This window comes from Pleuronectes platessa, chromosome 6, assembly GCF_947347685.1.
Source record: "Pleuronectes platessa chromosome 6, fPlePla1.1, whole genome shotgun sequence".
Lineage (NCBI taxonomy): Eukaryota > Metazoa > Chordata > Actinopteri > Pleuronectiformes > Pleuronectidae > Pleuronectes > Pleuronectes platessa.
In genome coordinates, this window is record NC_070631.1 from 26,238,756 (window position 1) to 26,257,884 (window position 19,129).

The 19,129-nt window shown below is 41.9% G+C and overlaps 1 protein-coding gene across 10 annotated transcripts; it reads left to right on the plus strand.

The window, feature by feature from the left end:
- Positions 1 to 2,131: 2,131 nt before the first annotated feature.
- On the plus strand, positions 2,132 to 17,661 carry LOC128442052 (tumor necrosis factor receptor superfamily member 14). 10 transcript variants are annotated; one of them, XM_053424235.1, is made up of 12 exons: positions 2,132 to 2,380; positions 3,271 to 3,384; positions 5,736 to 5,833; positions 6,294 to 6,429; positions 12,065 to 12,158; positions 12,334 to 12,459; positions 14,262 to 14,417; positions 15,687 to 15,789; positions 15,896 to 16,062; positions 16,155 to 16,186; positions 16,301 to 16,358; positions 16,952 to 17,661. In XM_053424235.1, the coding sequence occupies exons 4-11, from the start codon at positions 6,388 to 6,390 to the stop codon at positions 16,346 to 16,348; spliced, it is 768 nt and encodes a 255-aa protein (XP_053280210.1). In that variant the 5' UTR covers positions 2,132 to 2,380; positions 3,271 to 3,384; positions 5,736 to 5,833; positions 6,294 to 6,387; the 3' UTR covers positions 16,349 to 16,358; positions 16,952 to 17,661. The 10 variants fall into 10 exon arrangements, with proteins under 10 accessions (XP_053280210.1, XP_053280212.1, XP_053280214.1 ...); XM_053424237.1 differs by lacking the exon at positions 3,271 to 3,384 and adding an exon at positions 4,469 to 4,560; XM_053424239.1 differs by lacking the exon at positions 3,271 to 3,384 and adding an exon at positions 4,473 to 4,560.
- The last annotated feature ends 1,468 nt before the right edge of the window (positions 17,662 to 19,129 follow it).

The following is a 19,129-nucleotide window of genomic DNA, read 5'->3' on the forward strand; positions in this document are numbered from 1 at the left end:
TAAACGCTGAGCAATAAAAACATCGTTCAAAATTCTATTTTAATAATGTATGGAATGCAGCACACGCTGCACGTTGAATTTCAACCCTCCACTGTGCATTCTTCCATCACATGCACAGATAATTGCCAGCATCCTGAACACTACAGCAGGGCTATTGAGGCATGCTGTAGTGTGGAGGACTAGTCAGGTAAGTTCCAATGATATTACTGGGGAAAAAACATAAGCATGCTGATTGAGGACTGTTCATCTAGCCTATTTCTATTCATTTATCCATCAATTGTAAAATATTTTTAAAGACGATTCCAATTGTTGGGCCAACTATTTATATCTCTGGCATTGCATTAGTGTTTCTTTTTTCTCATCATATTATACAGAACAATGCCACATACACTATCTCCTGTATGGAGACATTTCACCCCAGCCAATGTAGTAGGAAAGGCTGTGTACATTTGAAAATACTGTGCAAAGACCTATGTTAAGAATGACACAAATATGCAGAAGCATATAGTCAAGTGCCCAAAGTTTCCTCAGGGCTCAAATCCGCCTATAACATAACAATATGTTTATATTTATGTCTATATATGACAAATTAAATACAGTTAGTATAAATTACCCACAACATTTTCAGTTTATTCCCATTAATTCCCATGAATTCCCATTAATTCCTGTATATTCCCGCATACTCCTTTTAATTCCCATGGAAAGTTTCCAACTTGGAATATTCCCGGAATTTTGCAACCCTACTCAGGGGCAGCTGTGGCTGAGGGGTAGAGTGGTCGTCCTCCAACCTGAAGGTCGGTGGTTCGATCCCCAGTCTGACCCATCTGCATGCCGAAGTGTCTTTGGGCAAGATGCTGAACCCTGAATGCCCCCCCCATAGAATAACAAAGTGCTGCGAATGAATGAATGAATGGGTGAATTTATGGGTGAAAACTGTAAAGCACTTTGAGTGGTCATCAAGACTACAAAAGCGGTATATAAATACAAGAAAGAAAGAAAGACCCAATTAAAGTTAGAATCTCATGTGTAAAACCATCATTTCACACTTCCTAACACTGGTGCGTTTCCAGTAGTGAATTATCACTGCAAGCTTTATAATACCATAAAGTAATTGAGGAGGGTCTCATTTACGAAGCCAATAACTCAAATATTTAAGCCATTACACTAGGATTGCACAGTACACACCAACAATGCGTTGCTCATTTAAACAAGTATAAATTAAAAGAATACTAGGATACAAGGAAACCAGAAATCAAACAAATGAAACATAAAAAAAACTAATTCTAAACAAGAGGCCAAATAATCTAAATGAATGCTTAATGTAGGAAATGAATCTTTTGAGGGTTGTCTTATCAATATTTCTATCCCTTCCAGCTTTTCTTAAGGACTTCTTTCCTTGCATGACCTCACCGGCTGCACTCTCCATCTCTGCGAGGGGTGTTTGGCCCCAGGTTGTCTTCCTGGTGTATAGTTTCTTGGCATGATGGCTTTTCTACAATGTTTATGAGATTAAAAATAAAACATATATAATGTAATATAATACAAAAATATGTTTAAGACTAAATTTAACTTGTGCTTCATGGTGGGGTAAAGTGAGACAGTGTCCCACTTTACCCCACAGCATTTGTCCCACTTTACCCCACAGCCACCCTTTTAGAAAAACAATATCTCTTAGCAATTCAGGCTAATCTTCAGCTAGCATCAATCACATGGTTTTATATGTTGGAAGTTCATCAACATGTATGATATAAGTTTTTCTACCTGATTCAATTTGTTTTGACACAACAGTTGATTAACTTCAAAGCAAGAATATTTACTTTTACATGCAAAAAAATTTTTGTGAAAAAACATACTTTCCACAGTACCAGCACCAACTTCTCCTTCATGGCAAGGGGGGAATGGGAGGGGCTTGAAAACATAATGGTCAAATGACCACTCTCACATTACCCCGCTCTCCCCTATCCTGGGATGAATCCAGCAGCGACAGGAGGACTCATGAAGCTTAACCCATCCAGTAAAAGCTTGTTCAACAACTTTACTCACAAAAACACCGGACAAGCTTGCGTCATCCTGCGTCAGATAAATGTCTCGTTCTTGCTTTGTCAGCTGTATATCACCAGATGTGCTTTGAGGTAACGCCCATGTCATCTGGTGATAGTCCGAACACAGAATAAACGCTGTATACTTAATACCAGTTTACAAATCTGACGCTCCTCTTCATGGGAGACACGGGGAGCATTGAAGAACACACACGCGTCACCAGCTCCACTCGGAGTGCTTTTGTTTGACGCTGTTGATCATTACAACGCGCACACACCAAACAACAGGCACATGAAAACATCCCTCACATCAACAAGGCGGAAGCTCGAGCGGTGTTTTTGTGAGTAAAGTTGCTGAACGTGCTTCTAATGGACGCTGCTGGTTAAAGTCAGCGGACGTGATTTTAAAATATCTTCTCGTTGTTCTCGATGATCAGGTTCTGTCATCGGAGAATGAAAACAACCCAAACGGTCAACAGAGAACGGGCGTGTTTGTTTATCGTAGTTTCTGTAATGCAAGTGTTGTTTATCAGTGTGAAATCAACAGATGATCTGTCCGAAATGTGTCGAGTGTGTTGTCAACATGACACATGTGTGACGAGGCAAATCTGGAAAACTAACTTAGCGTCTTCAAAGTCGAACAACGTGTTGTGTATTTTTTCTCTTCTGTCAGATGGCTGCGTGCTTTGTAGGTGCTGTGTCAGTCGAAGGAGTACATAAAGTTCCCTGTGTAACTATGACAACTCTGGCATATTATAATAGTGATAAATAATAATAATAAAACTATTTATATTTTTTGGTATTTTCACAAACAATGTGGTGTGGTGATTCAGGCAATTATGGACGCTTCATGAAACATCATCATTAAAACTAAAGTGCAATTTATGTCAGGATCATCTTCAGACTAAATATAAATGTGAAAGAAATGCCACCACGGGAATCGATCAGCTGTGGGTCCACATAAAAACAATCATTGTGTCATTGCCACTGTCCACTGCGCCACTGATCAGGGTGGTGGTTCAATTCACCTCTATCTTTAACTAACTGTGACGCCTGTGCACATCTTACCATGAGTTACTGTTTCAGGGAACACCCCCAGGTTAACTTGTGACAGTCACAATTTAACCGTAAAGTCGGAGTTATCGGTATGGTTGTTTAACCATTTAAATTTATATTGCTGTCTCAACGTGATGCTGACACGGACACATGAACTCGGTAGGGGTTTTTGTAGGATTTTTATTTCAAGGAGACCTTCAGTAGATCACCGCACTCCACACACAGGCGCTTTGTGAAAATGACGAATCTGCCACCGGCTCTGAAAACGACCGTCAACATCTGGAAAAAGGTAACCAAATCGCCAGTTGATCTTGCCGCGAGTTAAACTGGAACACCGCCAGTTAAACTGACGGTCGAAGGACGGCTCGTATTCATTAAAATAAGCGTGTAACCTGTTTTCTACCTTACTACGAAAGTGGCGCGTTATGTGATTTAAGAACGTTTCGCTCATGACTTATCGATCCTGGAAGTTCGAATCTGTGAATATGTTTCCAACTTTAATAAATAATAATAATAATACATTTTATTTGTAAGTCACTCCTCATCCGAGAATCTCAGAGTGCCTCAAGTACATAGTTAAAATCAAAGTCCTAAAAACTCAACTCAAAGTAAAAACGCCTTCCTGAATAAAAAGGTTTTTAGGCCAGTCTTAAAAGAGTCCAGGGTCTGTGTTGCCCTCAGGTGGTCAGGGAGACGTTTCATAGGCGGGGCGCTGCGGAGCAAAAGGCCCGGTCGCCCATAAGGCGGAGCTTGGTGTTGGGACCCCGAAGGAGCGAGCTACTTGTAGATCTGATAGTGCGGGTGGAGGTTTGGGGAGTGATAAATTCTTGTAGGTAGGGAGGTGCATGTCCATTTATGCATTTATGGGTGAGGAGTAGGACTTTGTAGTCAATCCGGGTTGAGACAGGGAGCCAGTGGAGTGAGTGGAGAATTGGTGTTATGTGCTCATATTTACAGACTCTCATCAGGATCCTGGCAGCGCTGTTTTGAATGAATTGCAGTTTTTGGATGTTCTTGCCAGTGATCCCAGTGAAAAGTGAATTGCAGTAGTCCAGTCTAGAGGAGATGAATGTGTGGACGAGCTTCTCTGCATCTGACAGGGTTAAAGTGGGGTGCAGTTTGGAGATGTTTTTGAGATGGTAAAAGGAGGTTTTGCACAGGTGTTTTATATGGTCATTAAAGGTCAGGTGAGGATCAAACCTAACTCCCAGATTAGTGACTGTGGAGGAGAGGGGTATGACCTGACCGTCGAAGGTGAGCTGAGTTATGGAGGATGACTGAACCTGGTGTGGAGTGCCAACAAGGAGGGCTTCAGTTTTGCTACTGTTTAACTGGAGAAAGTTGCTGCTCATCCATGTCTTTATCTCCCCAAGACAGGCGGTGAGACATGAAATGGCTGCAGAGGGGGTTGGGGCAGTCTGGACTTGCATCTTCCCAGTGAGACATATTCAGTTCTGCCAGAGAGGTAGGACTGAAACCACTTGAGTGCAGAGTCTGATAGTCCAACAGCGTTGTAGAGGCGCTCTAGGAGGAGAGTGTGATCCACTGTGTCAAATGCAGCAGTCAGGTCCAGGGGGATGAGGAGTGAGGTTGATCCTGCATCGGCTGTCATCAGCAGGTCATTCGTAACCCTGAGCAAAGCCGTTTCAGTGCTGTGGGCTGAACGAAATCCTGACTGAAACTTTTCAAACAAGTTGTTATGTTTGAAGTGGTCCTGAAGTTGAGAAGTGACTACCTTCTCTAACACCTTGTATAGGAAGGCAAGGTTGGAGATAGGCCTGTAATTAGCTAGAACCTCCGGGTCCAGGGTGGGTTTCTTGAGAAGGGGAAGGATGACAGCAACCTTGAGAGTAGGTGCGACACAGCCAGACTGAAGGGAAAGGTTAACAACCTTGGTGATGAAAGGACTGAGAGTGGGGATATGTGACTTGAGCAGAGCAGTGGGAATGGGGTCCAGGGTACAGGTACAGGATCATTTTTTTGAGGATTGCCTCAACATGGCTCTCCTGAACCTCAGCGAGATGTAGAGGAGACAGCACACTCATAGATAAGGTGTTACCGAGGTCTTACTGATCCAGGAAGTAACACCTGCCCTTTGCTATGAAATGAAAGCTTAACTGCCTAAAGACGGAACCTGCAGAATGTCTTATCATATTAACGACGGTAAGCAGCAGAATTTCGCTTTAACCTCTGAATGTTGCATAAGAGCAGGAGTGAACCAGTAGATTGTTAAGATGTCACAGATAAATCGGCCCCATATGTTTTCTGGGAATGAAACAGTGCAGCAGATAATGTGTTGTCTTCTATGACGTGTCCCTTAAACATCTAATTACATTACATTTCATTTAACTGAGGCTTTTAATCCAAAGCAACTTCCAATAAGTGCTTCAACCTTGAGGGTTCAAACCCTGAACATCTCATGTGTCTGTGGTGAAAAACTGTGAGACAGCAGCAGAGTGCAGAATCTTCTCCTGTAGCAGTTTTATTAAAGACATGATAAGTGCAGGCTTCAACAGACACCTGAGAATTAGAGATCAGTTCTCTGTTTGCTGTATACTGGTGTTATCATGGAAGTTTCACTGTCACAGAACTACTGTGAAAATGGTCTGTGTTTGAGTTGTGTTCAACTTTCTCTTTCAGATATCGATGAAGAGTGGAGTCTGAATATTTTGAAAAACAACAATCACGTGAACAAACCCCCACCTCTGAACACGTTAGAAGTTTGGTGAAAACTCTTGGTAAAATCATTTGTCCACTTCCTGCAGTCATCATGTGATCAGTTATCATGTCAGATAAACAACATCTGCTCACACATGAAACCACCTCTTAGCTGCGTGAGCGTGGTGTATTACAGTATCTTATTACAGCCAACAACACATGTAGGTTACACCCTTATATCAAATCCACTGGATCTCACTGAACCGTTAAACCGTTTCCGAACTTTGAAAGGAAACAGAAATAAACATGAACTTTGGACTTTGAGATCCAGATCATGGTATATCCAAGTGCTAGAAAACAGGTCAACTGGACCTGGTTAAGTTTGCTTGAGGTTACCTGAGAGTTGTTGTTGTATATGGCTGAGAGGTGTTTCTTAACCCTCCTCCTCTACTCAGAGATGTTTTTTCTAATTTTAAGTAATGTTGACAGGTCCCCTGCTTTTCTGTGCGGTTTCTAAAGCTGAGTCCTCTTTGTTTCCAGATGTCTCCCTCTTTTTGGGATTTAAAAATCATCTCCAGACGGATCTCAGTGATGATGACTTCAGCTCAAGAAAACTGCCAGCCTGACGTTCAACATGAATTTGAGAAGTAATCATTTGGAGGCTGCATCTCTGTTGGTAAAGTTGCATCACTCTGTTCCTTGTCACCTACAGTTCTGATCCTTTTTTTCTCTCTCTGTCACTTATTAACCCTTTTGTAGACATGTCCTGCAGAGGATCTCCGGAGAATTAGGAGCGTGACTTTCACTGCAGTCCTCTTTCACACATGCACAATGCAGCAGGAGATTCTCCAGGCAGTTAACAACAATCACAAAGTCTCTGTGGGAGTAAAGTGAGGGGTGGTGCAGCAGGCAGAGGCAGGATGTGACATATTAATCCCTCTGCGGAGATCACATGATTTAGTTTACAGCACATCCACACCGCTGTCGGCTCTTATCACAACAAACACTTTTGACATCTTTTTCGGTGACAGCACTTTTTCACCCAGAGATATTTGTTTTCATTTTTTTTTTATTAATTTTTTTCCATCAGCATAAGCAAAATTCTAACAGGCGGCCCTTTGAGTCACATTTCCTAGCAGTTGTACATAAAATAAACAATAAATAGAAAAACCTTAATGAGTGGGCTGCCCAGAAGAATCCTGACTATGGGCAGCACTGATGTAGCTCCACCTTAACAGTTGCAGACTACTCAGCTTTTCATTTAATGATGAATATTTGGGCTGGATACTGTTCTCCTTCAATAATCTCCCTCCAGAAACAATCAAACCATTGTTGTCTGTTTAAACTGAAGAGCCCTCTCGGTTTCCCATCCATTGTTTTCGTAGGAAGTTCAGTGGAATTGTTTTCGAATAAAAAATATAAAATACATCATAAAATTAACCTATATACATCCATCTATCATTGAATGAACTTACAAAGATCTTAATACTAACTCAAAGGTTGTCAAAATATATTACAAAAAACAAACCTGAAAGAATAAATATTTGGTCGTTTTAGTGTATAGACGTCTCCTGTTCTCTCCTCTCCTCTCTTTCCGTTTCCGGTGTGAGTGAGTGGCGCGGAGATTTTGAACTGGGTTATGCCTATTTACGGTTATTTCCTTTTACTTTTTTCCCATCTCATCTTTGCATGGAGAGGTAAGTTTTGGCGGCTGCACTCAGCGGCTGCACTCAGCAGCTCAGGGGCCGCGGCAGCGCCTAGCGCCGAAGCGGAGGAGTCCGCTCCCACCGCATCGGTGGACGCTCCTCGCGCTGAAGTGGCAAAGTCCACCCATGGTAGAGTATTGAGTAGTGGTGATGCCGTGAGTGGGGGGGACGTTTCACAGCCTTGAGGAGAGACTTCAGAGGGGCAGAGTCAGTCAAAGAAATGACGTGTATCTGAGGAAAAAAAATCCTCTCAGTCTGCAGCTGCAGAGACTTCACAGGCAGGAGAACGAGTTGAGGAGGTAGGTTCCTCAGATGCCACGGAGCACTTTGAGAACATCAATGAGGGACAGAGTCTGTCAGTTAGTCAGGCTGCATGTGAAGAAATGGAGGACGAGTCAGACTTAGAGAGTGTATCATCTGTTGGGACCCCAGCTAGAAGTACCTCTCTTTACACGCTGGAAGAAATTAACAGTTTTCTAGATGAAACCTTCGGGAGGGCTGTTCAAGCAGAGGAATATTTTTAGGACACTGATAAATTAATTAGATCTGTGGCTGTTTTAAAAAGACTGGTTGGGTTTGATCAGTTGGACGAGAAGAAACGTTTCCATCTAAAAAAACACTTGACAACCCTGAGGAAAGATGCTAAAGGGAAAACAATGAGAAAAACGAGGAGCAGCTGCTGTTAAAAGGGCAGAAATAGAAAGTACAGTGATGCTTTTCTTGAACGTACGTATATGCCCCTAATCAAGGCTCAGAGAAAGTCCGCTTTTTTAATTTACTAGAAAATGAACTTAAAAATTATCAGCAGGATCATTTAATTATCGGAGGAGATTTCAACTGCACTTTGGATTTTACTGTGGACCGGACCACTGAGGAACCTCACCCCCAGTCATCACAGACCCTTAATAGTCTCATTGCACAACGTGATCTGATTGACACTTGGAGGATTAAGCATCTACAAGCCAGACAGTATTCATGGATGAGGGTCAGAGATAACAGGGTGACTGCAGCCAGAATGGACATGTTTCTCATATCCCAAAACCTTAGATCCAGACTTAGTCAGAGCAGCATTAGCCCTGTAGGTTTTACAGACCATCATCTGGTTAGTATAGACCAAGTAATTTCACCAGGGGAGAGGGTAAAGTCCTACTGGTGTTTCAATAACAAGCTGTTGCAGGACACTGCTTTCTGTCAAGCCTTTGAGATCTTTTGGCAGCAATGGAAAAATAAAAGAAAACAGATTTCAGTTCTTTAAAGCGCTGGTGGGAGATAGGCAAGGCACAAATTCGCCTGTTTAGCCAACAGTACACCTCTTACTCCACTGCCACATCTAAAGCAGTCATTCAAGAACTAGAGGCCAGTATCACAAAAATAGAGGAGGGCTTAGTTCAAGATACCACCACAGGTCAAACATTTCTGAAAGAAAAAAAGTTGAAATTGAGCTCATACCTGCAGGAGAGGGTTAAGGGAGCTCTCGTAAGGTCTCGGGTACTTCATCTAAATGACATGGAAGCGCCAACTGCTTTCTTTTTCGATCTTGAGAGATCAGTTGCGCAGAGGAGACAGCTTACCTGCCTTAGACTCCCAGGGGGCAGAATAACCACCTGCCCAGGCGAGATGAGGAGCCATGCGGTTTTTACACTGACCTGTTTGGTGCGGAAAGTTGCTGCATGGAGTCCCGTGAGGAGCTGCTGCAGGGCCTAACACAGCTTAGCCTCGAGGAGAAAGCGGCCCTCGACTCTGAGCTAACTCTGCAGGAGCTGACAGAAGCCGTGAACCAGATGGCATCAGGACGAGCGCCAGGAATTGATGGTCTCTCCAATTATCTTTTAAGGAGGTTCTGGAGCATCATTGGTCCGGACCTGCATGGCGTCTTCTTGGAGTGTATGAGAACAGGTTCACTTCCTGTCTCTTGTCAGCGAGCAGTCATTTCCCTGCTGCCAAAGAAAGGAGATTTGGAGGCCCGTTGCTCTCCTGTGCACGGACTATAAGGTGCTTTCGAAGGCCTTAGCCAATAGACTAAAATATTTTGGAGATGATTGTCCACAGGGACCAAGCGTACTGCATACCAGATCGGACAATCATGGACAATGTTTTTCTTTTACGAGATGTTATTGATTTATGTAAAAAATAGGATTTTGTGTGTGGAATTGTTTCGTTAGATCAAGAGAAAGCTTTTGATCGGGTGAATCACTCTTATTTATTTGCCACATTAAGAGCTTTTGGTTTAGGTGATTGGTTTCTTGCATGGCTCAGCCTATTATATAACGGTGCACAATGTTTGATAAAGATGGGGACAGGGCTGAGTAGACCAATCCCTGTACAGCGAGGGATAAGACAAGGCTGTCCAATTTCTGGGCAGCTATATGAACTTGTCATCAAGCCCATGCTGTGCAGGTTGAGGGGTAAGATCAGTGGTCTCTCGCTGCCTGGTTTCCCAGATCCTGATTTGTCCCTCACTGTCTCTGCATATGCAGATGATTTAAATGTGTTAGTCTCTAACCAACATGATGTATCTAATTTACAAGAAACACTTTCACTGTAGGTTAAGGCTTCCTCTGCACGGGTGAACTGGGAAAAGAGTGAGGCTTTGTTTGTGGGAAAGTGGAGAGGTCAGGTAATACCAGGTCTGCCTGGTGGTCTTGAGTGGGGGAAGGAGGGTTTAAAAGTTTTGGGTGTCTTTTGGGGAAATGAGGGGTTTGTAACAAAAAACTGGGAGGGAGTGAAGGAGAAAGTGTGTGCTCGGTTGTACAAATGGAAATGGCTGCTACCCCAGCTGTCATATAGAGGAAGAGCTTTGGTTGCCGACAGCTTGGTCCCCTCGACTCTCTGGCACAGGCTCACGGCACTGACACCTCCAAGAGAACTAATGGATGATATACAAAGAGCCATACTGGACTTTTTCTGGACTGGTAAACACTGGGTTCGGGCAGCAGTCCTCTATCTGCCGGTAGCTGAAGGAGGGCAGGGACTGTTGGATATCCAGTCCAAAATTGCCGCTTTTCGACTTCGGGCAGCACAAAGACTACTCTACAACTGTGGCCCGAGATGGTGTGACACGGCCCGTCTGCTGATGAAGAGAGCTGGTAGCTTAGGGTACGACAAGCATCTGTTCCTATTACGATCTGAGGACATAGATCTCACTGGGCTGACTCCGTTCTACAAATCGGTGATAGAGGCATGGCAGATTTTTCGTTTCAGACGAGAAAAGAATGTGACACCTGGATTGTGGTTGTTTGAGGAACCGCTGTTCTTTAACGACTTCATGAGGTCTGAAATACTGCAGTCTGCCAGCCTCAGAGCCAACCTCAGACGAGCTGGCTGCACCAAACTGGGCCATCTGATAAAGATGACAGCAACATCGTTGGACACCCTGAGAGAGAACAGCAACATCCAGTCAACCAGACTGAGCAATAAAGTGTTGGAGGAGGTCTGTGCCGCCCTGCCGCAAACCATGAGAGTTTTTGCAAGGAGCCATGCTCTCTGTGACCAGTGGTGTGAAGAATCAGAATACAGTTTTCCCTCCCTGTTCATCAACCCAGCTGTAGGGGAGTGGCAGGAGATGGGTTGTCAGCTGTTGTCCTTCCAAACTCCTCAACTGAACAGCTGTCAGACTGTGGAAAAAAAGTCTGTTTATCAGACCTGTGTAAAGGTTCGCAATTTGCACTCGCTGGAAGGGATGAGAGAGTCGAGGAGGACTGGGCTGTTGGAGCCACACACTTCTCCAAAAGGCAGTTGGCAGTCATTGTACATGCTCCCCATTGAAGGACGGACAGCAGACCTCCAGTGGAGGGTAGTGCACGGGGCGATAGCTACAAACGGATACAGAGCACACCTTGATCCGGAGCTGGGGGAGGGGTGTACCTTTTGTTCTCAACCTGAAACACTAGAACATTTATGTATATTTATTTGTGTCCTCGGCTGGAAGCACTTTTTGATTTGTTAAAAGGATGGTTTCAGGGCCTAGGAGAGGTATTTTCATTTGGTTTGTTCATCTATGGTTCGGAAATATTCTGTAAAAAAGAAAGCTACACACAACCTGTTAAACTTTGTCTCTGGTTCTGCCAAATTAGCCATTTGGCTGACACGTAGGAACCAGGCCCTGAACACTGGCAGCTTGTATCCGGCTCCTATGCTGGTGGGACTTCTGAAAGCCAGACTCAAAGTAGAACACGCATACTACAGGATGATGGACAATATGCTGACATTTAGTCGCATATGGGCTGTTGGGGGGATTCTATGCTCTCTTGGGGAAGATGAGCAACTGAATATTATCCTTTAATTTGAAAAACTACAGTTTGTATGGATATGTGCATGGGTATGTACATGCGTGTATATGTATATATATTTGTGTGTGTGTGTGTGTATGTGTGTGTGTATTTACGTAGATATCGAAAGAAACTATATGAATTATTTACTAACCTTGTTTGTTTGGGTTTTACATCTGATGGTCGATGTAAGAAGTGTATTTGTTCCTAGAAATGCATAATAAATGGATTTTGAAAAACCAAAACCTCTCCTCTCCTCTCCTCTCCCAGTTTTTGACAATGTCAACATGTCAACCAAGGTTAACTAAGATGAAAACATTTGCCCTGTCCTTCACAGATATTTTTGGTCAAAGTCTTCAGTGGGAAAACGCTGAGTTGTCATCAAACTGAGTACCTGATAGGGAAAGAATGCTGTCCTCTTTGTCCATCTGGTAAGATCCTGAAGGAATAGGCTGGAAGTTTCTTTTCAATGTTTTAGCTTCTTCTGTTGTAAATAATAAAAATGAAAGTGCAGCACATATTACAATGTTACGTTATAACCTGCACATCCTCAAGATGATTTGTCTGTTCAACAAACATCTCATGAAATTAAATTCTTTTCAACAGGAAATCGTGTTAAAACACACTGCACAGAGTCCAGGAGCACTTCCTGTTTGCCCTGTGTGAATGACACCTTCATGAATCTTCCCACTGGACTTAACAAGTGTTTCCCCTGCACAACCTGTGGTCCAGGTAGATTTCTTTGCAGACATTTACTGTAGGTTTAAAATCAGTAAGGAGGCATGTTACTGCAAGTCTTACAGTGTGTGAGCTGAGATGGAGCTGAGCTGTTCTGATGATGTTCTTTTACAGTATCACTCTGTTAGTCTGTTTAGAATAGTTTCCTGCATATGAAACTTGGATAGTGAATGAGGAGTCACAAGGGACATTTCTTGCATAACTAAGTCACAAGACATTGCACATGATGAAGTTCATAATTTTAGTTCTTCTCTGCTGTGGTCTGCAGTTTCTCTCAGTGGAACTCGCAGTAATGGAGGAAGTGAGACTTCTTACAATAGTCAGTTGTTAACTTCATTTCCTTGTTCCTGCCACCAGGAGATCAGTCCACTTTACGGCAGTTTTATACTTCACCCTTGAAAACTTTTATTTTATTTCCTAAAGATGTCATAAGAACTAAAGATTAGTTTTAATGATATTTTGCCAGACATAAAAAGCATATTTGCTTCTCATAGAATACATAGTTCAGCAGTTTTGTATCAGTGTTAATTTTGGCAGCTATTTTTGATTTAGTCTTAGTCTTAGTCTTTTGACGAAAATGCATATTAGTTATAGTCACATTTAGTCATTTTTATCCTTCTTAGTTTTAGTCTAGTTTTAGTCGACGAAAACTAATTACATTTTAGTCTAGTTTTAATCACATTTAGTAGCCACATTAAACTCCTTTTCTTCCCTTCTCAGGCCCAGGGACACTGTGTTGTGTCTAAAACTGCAAAATAGTCTAGCTTGCAGTACTTAGGTTGTCCATTAGATATGCCTACCAGCATAGGTCTATAGCAGGGGTCGGCAACCTTTACTTTCAAAAGAATAATTTTGCCCCCGCTTCACCCAAATAAAATTTGTCTGGAGCCGCAAAACATATTTGATAACAAAGCTAATAAAGTTTAATATAAAGTTATACTATACTAAACTATAGTTTGTTGCATTTACGAAATTATAGAACGACAATAAAGAAAACTCTTGACATTTTATTGCTATTTGTACCTGTTACAACAAAGGAAAACACAGAACACTTATGATGAGGAGAAAATACACAGGCAAGTGTGACCTACTTTGAAATAAATTAAACACAGAACTTTGTAGGGCTATTTGAATAAGAAGTACCCTATTTAGAAATAAATCAAAACATATAGCTGCAGCCTAATAGCTTAAAAATATATATTTAGTTTTAAATGTGAAAACAAAGAGTGAGAGCAGGTTAGACTGGAGGCAGACACAGAAACTGAAGCTCGGTACAAACCACCTGCAGCTTCTGCTCTGATCAAGAAGCTGCTGCGCTGATCTCTGAGCAGCTGAGACCAGAGAAACTCTGTGTTTTCACTGTTTCCAATAGTTAAGAAGCAGCTTCACATGTACGAGCTCAGATCTTGTGTCTCTGAGCGAGTGAGCGGGGCGGGGGGCGGAGCCTCGGGACCGGTGCGCTATCTGCGGGGCACACACACACACACACAGACGCACACACTCACTCGACCGCTCCTGATACTTCATGACGGCCTGATACGATGATGTTTAAAACAAGTATTATGACTTAGTCAACCACCAACATTTTCGTCTCGTCTCGTCAATGAAAGATAAAACAGATTTAGTCATAGTTTTTATTTTCAAACATCCGTTTTCGTTACGTCTTCGTCTCGTCTTTGTCACGGAAAAAAGATCGTTAACGAATATTTCTCGTCATCGTTTTCGTCAACGAAATTAACACTGTTTTGTATGTTCATATGTGCCCTCCTTCATATGTATCCTCTATGTTTCGACAGATTCTGGTCTGAAGACAAACACTTCATGCACAGCAACAACAGATTCAGTTTGTGAACCTCTGGAAGGATTCTACTGCATAGACCCCACAGGGAACCACTGTGCAGCAGCACAGAAACACAAACAATGTCAACCAGGGCAGTACATCAAACACAGAGGTGCGTTTTCTAATGCTGACTTAAAGTTTTCAAAACTGTGAAAAGCTATGAAGAAGACAGAGCAGGTTATATGAGCCATCCAGTCAATGAATTGTCAAGCAGATTTCAAATATTTCAACTCAATGTGTGAGATGTGAATTTTTCATCCAGACACGTCTTTGCATTGACTTTGAATGTAATCTCAACGTTCGGTATAAAAGCACCATTAGGATCAGCATAAGACATGTCTAGACTTAAATAGGGAGCGGTCGACCAAACTTTCTGCATTCCTTGTGAGATTTGAGTACTCGTTCTGGTAACACAATTCCATTCATAAAATGAGGCTCTGCGTTCTGTTGTTCAATGCATACATACCCGACCCCACATTTCACTCCAGTAGGCAGATATATTGTACCTGGAGCATGCACAGTCAATGTGTATAGTCAACGCATACACACAATTCGGGCTGCATACAGACATCTACATATGGGTCTGTGCATCTGTTTTATCCATATAAAGATAATGGGTTAGATACATGTCTATGTCCATTTAGGAAAGTTCATCAAAACAGCCATAAAGACTTTGGCTGTGGACAGTGGACACAAGTAGATGGACGGACAAATCAAAATCCCATCTTCCTGTGCAACTGTGATAATAATAATAATAATAATAATAACGTCCTTTCAAAAAAGAGAGAGAGTTGAGTGGCAGTCTGACCCAATTAACATAGTTGGGCGATTTTGAAAAACAGCCTAATATACAGTGTTATTTCAAATTTGTATTATTCATATTTTTTGTCTTACTACATTTTGCCCATGCACTGCTTTCCCTGTGCTGCTGTGTTGACTGGGAAATGGAGGATTATTAATAAGGTACATCTTATCTGACCTTATCTTTACACATTACTCAAACCAATGTTAAAAAGCAAAAACAAAACATATATAAAAACAAATAGTGTATATAGTCATAAAAGACAGTGCATTGATCCAGGTGTGATGAGATAAAAGAATGTAAAATAGTTTCTGTATCTATGAAATGTATAATAGAATAACATAACTCTGTCAATGTTCCTTAGTTTATAGAATCCTGTTTGTATGTTTAGTGGCATGTTACTCTACATTTCATCACACCTCACATAAAAAGGAGAGAATTTGAAGAAAGAAATGTTTGCTGTTCAAAATCATCAATGATCAAATATTTATTTACCTTTGGAAATCAGACAGGTCTGATGTCAAATACCACTTTGCTATATAATCCTAATATGATGTGTACACTAGTAACTGTGTATAGTTTGTGTTTGTACAGGAACACCCCTCACAGACTCTCAATGCTCTGAGTGCAGTGATGGAACATTTTCTGATGGGACGCGTACGTCTTGTCAACCACACACACAGTAAGTAAAGAGTCACACCAGACATGGACGGGCCTGGTTTCTTACACTAACAGTGAATCTGTGGTGTCTCTACATGGTCCTGTGAAAATGTCCCCTGTCGTTCCAGATATGAATCACAAAACCCAGAGCTGATTCAACCAGGAACAGCTTCAACTGACGCTGAATGTGGAAATTCCAGTTCAACTTCCAGAGCAAGAATCATCGTTCCACTGGTTGTTTTGGGTGCTTTGGTGGCTGCAGTCGCCTTGTTTTCCTGGAACAGATATCGTTCAGGTATGATGTGTGTGTGTGGTGGAAGAAAATAATAAGACCTCCATCAAGTCATGATGTTGTTGATTAAGAGCTTTGTTTTGTTTCTATTACAGGAAAAATAACAGTTGCATCCATTTCAACAACAGTACGTTTGTTACTCTGTTTTTCACAGTGTGTGTTCTGACTGTGTATATGTTCTGTCCTTGAAGACAATACTTGGTTGATAAAGGTAATTTTATTATTTTATTTAATATTTCAGGAAAAGGAAAACGCATCTGAAAGAGAAACTGAGATGATGACGGGGTGAAAAGCATCGGGTGAGACATCAGCGTGTTCTACATTTAAATATTCATTAGTTGAGGACTGTCAAGAGCTGCCTTCAGACATGTCACAAATCAACACCGGGGTCGGCTCTTATCACCAAATGCTCTCTTGGCGTCGTCTTCAGTGTCTTCTTCGTGTATGGCACCGCTTTTTTATGCAGAGAGATTTGTTGTTTTCCTTTTTTCCTTTTTTTATTTTTGCAACAGTAACATGTTTGAAGCTTCAACATACCCACTCGCTCGTGATGATTCCTGCTGTATTGACACATAAGTTAGAGCTTACGAGAGACACTCTGGAGATAGTCATGAGGCTCTCACTCTGAATTTTGCATCCTCAAATGCAGCCCCTCTGGAGAATATCAGGAGATTATCTGGAGGTTAGTGCATGTGTGAAGTCTGTTAACATGTACAAGAGGTTTCCATTTTAATTCCACATATTTCTCTCCTCAGCTAAAGAGATAAACCTACAAGAACAAGTAAACTGTTTGTTCACTGCTGTTGGGACATGGCTTTTGTGAAACCAAAAGCTTCCTCTTCGGCCTACATGGGGAGTCAAAGGCCTTAAACCGCATGTTCCTTCGTTTCAGAGAAAACCAGAAGCAAAGGAACTCCCAGGATCCCAGGATGCCTGAACTTCACACAGAGGTGTGAAAACCAACAGGAGACAAAACTTTCATCTCCTATTGGTCACTCTGGGCCCCATTACCTGTGGGGATTACCGGGACCATATAAGGCCAGGTCTCCCCCTCTTCTAGCTCAAGAAGAATGGACAAACATTTCCATCTCTAGATGTGCAAAGCTGGTAGAGACATACCCCAAAAGACATGCAGCTTTAATTGCAGCTAAAGAGGGTTCTCCCAGGTATTGACTCAGGAGGGGTGAATACTTATGCACCCAACTTTTTTGTTAGACTCACAATTAAAGGTGCTTTGCACCTTCAAAATAATATGCATATTGTCTTGATCAAATGGGAAAAAGTCTGTTAAAGTCTATTTGAATTTCAGTTTGTAACAGTACAAAATGGGAAAAAGGCCAAGTGGGGTGAATACTTGTGCAAAGCACTGTACATTTGTTTTTCAGAAGCGAAACATTTTCCAAACCACTGGTTTGGTTTTTAACAATGTGTTTTAACAGCTTGTTATATTATCTGTTGTTTAAAATATGTCAAATAAATATAATGGCGAATTAAGTACAATAATTATATATATCAGAGTATATGTATGAAGTAAAAAAGTTGGAATACAAAAGTACAAGTGCTAACATGATGTCAAATAGAAAATAAATATTTGTGACATTGCGTAGTGTAAACTGTCCAATCTGCAGAGGAGGAATTATCATGCTTATCTTGCATATGCTCTTCTCTTGAGGTCAAAGCAAAGCTAATTCTAGCCAGGTTTTGATAAACCATTTGTTGGCCGTGTGCAAGCAGCCCAGAATAATTCATTGTAGAAAAGAAGATAAAATGTCCCTAAAAGACACAAAAACCTGTGAGGTGTGTTTTTCTCCAGCAGAACAATAGATACTCATTAAGCTTGATGAAGAATTCAAACTCTTATTCATCAAGAAAGGAAACACTCACACTCAACAAGGCGAAGGAGACGTCATGGCGGAAAATATCGGACTTTCTTACAACAGATGAGGATTATTAGCCTGGATGCCAGACGAACTTAGCCCCGCCCACAACATTTGAGGTCGGGAAGTTCGGTCTGGCATTGCTCCGTTGGGGAGAAACTATGCCCGAACAGAAGCTGTTCAGACCAATCACATTGTCAGGGCGGGGTTTATACGATGATGGATAGATGGTCAACAGTAACGTAATCAACCACGTCACCAAAGAGCGCTTGGGTTGAATTCGTTTTCCACAAACATGCCTGCAGGTGGAGAGCTGAGATGTGTAGATGCTGTCATTGAGTCTGTTTTAGAAGAAATCGACAGTGCATTCATTTTGAAAGAGGAACAGAGAAACGCGATCGAGGCATTTGTAGATCGAAAATATGTTTTTGCCGTCCTTCCTACAATGAAAACCCAGTGGTCATTGTGGTTTCTCCTTTGGTTGCCCTCATGGAGGACCAAGTGAAAGAGGCGACAGAAATGGGCATCACGCGATGCAACTCGGCGTGCACGACGAGGTGGACATTACCAGCGGTCGTTGCCAGCTCCTTTTCGGAAGCCCGGAATCCTGGCTGCTGAACAAGAAGTGGAGGGACATGCTAGGCTCCGATGTTTTCAAGCCAACGTAATAGGTATCGTCGTGGATGATGTTCATCTAACTTACAAATGGTAAGAGAAACTCTTGACTGTCTGACTTAGTTTACTCACAATCTTGTGATATGAATCAAATGTTGTAAACATATTATCATAGGTGTCGATGTAAGTTTGCTTACAGTTTGCTTCTGTGGACAACAACAATGCGTCGCTTATCATACGTCACATACTACGTTGCTCTGATTGGTTTTAGGTCTATCCAATTGAGCGAAGAGGCACTTTTTTTCCTGGTTCGGATGAAACACGCCCCATAATCACAGCCCAATGGAACAGTATCAGACTCATATTCTGACTAGAATTATGAATATGACAACGTCAGGCTAGAGGATTATACAACCTTGTGAAAAATAAAACTTATGAGGAGTGAACCCACAGACAGAGAAGGAAGATTCTTAACACTGATCTAACAAAGTGAGCAAAATGTCAGTAGAATTACAGGCTGCATTATTTTATTACAAACAAATGCTTTTCACAGGTGATGTTAATCTTTCTCCACAGCA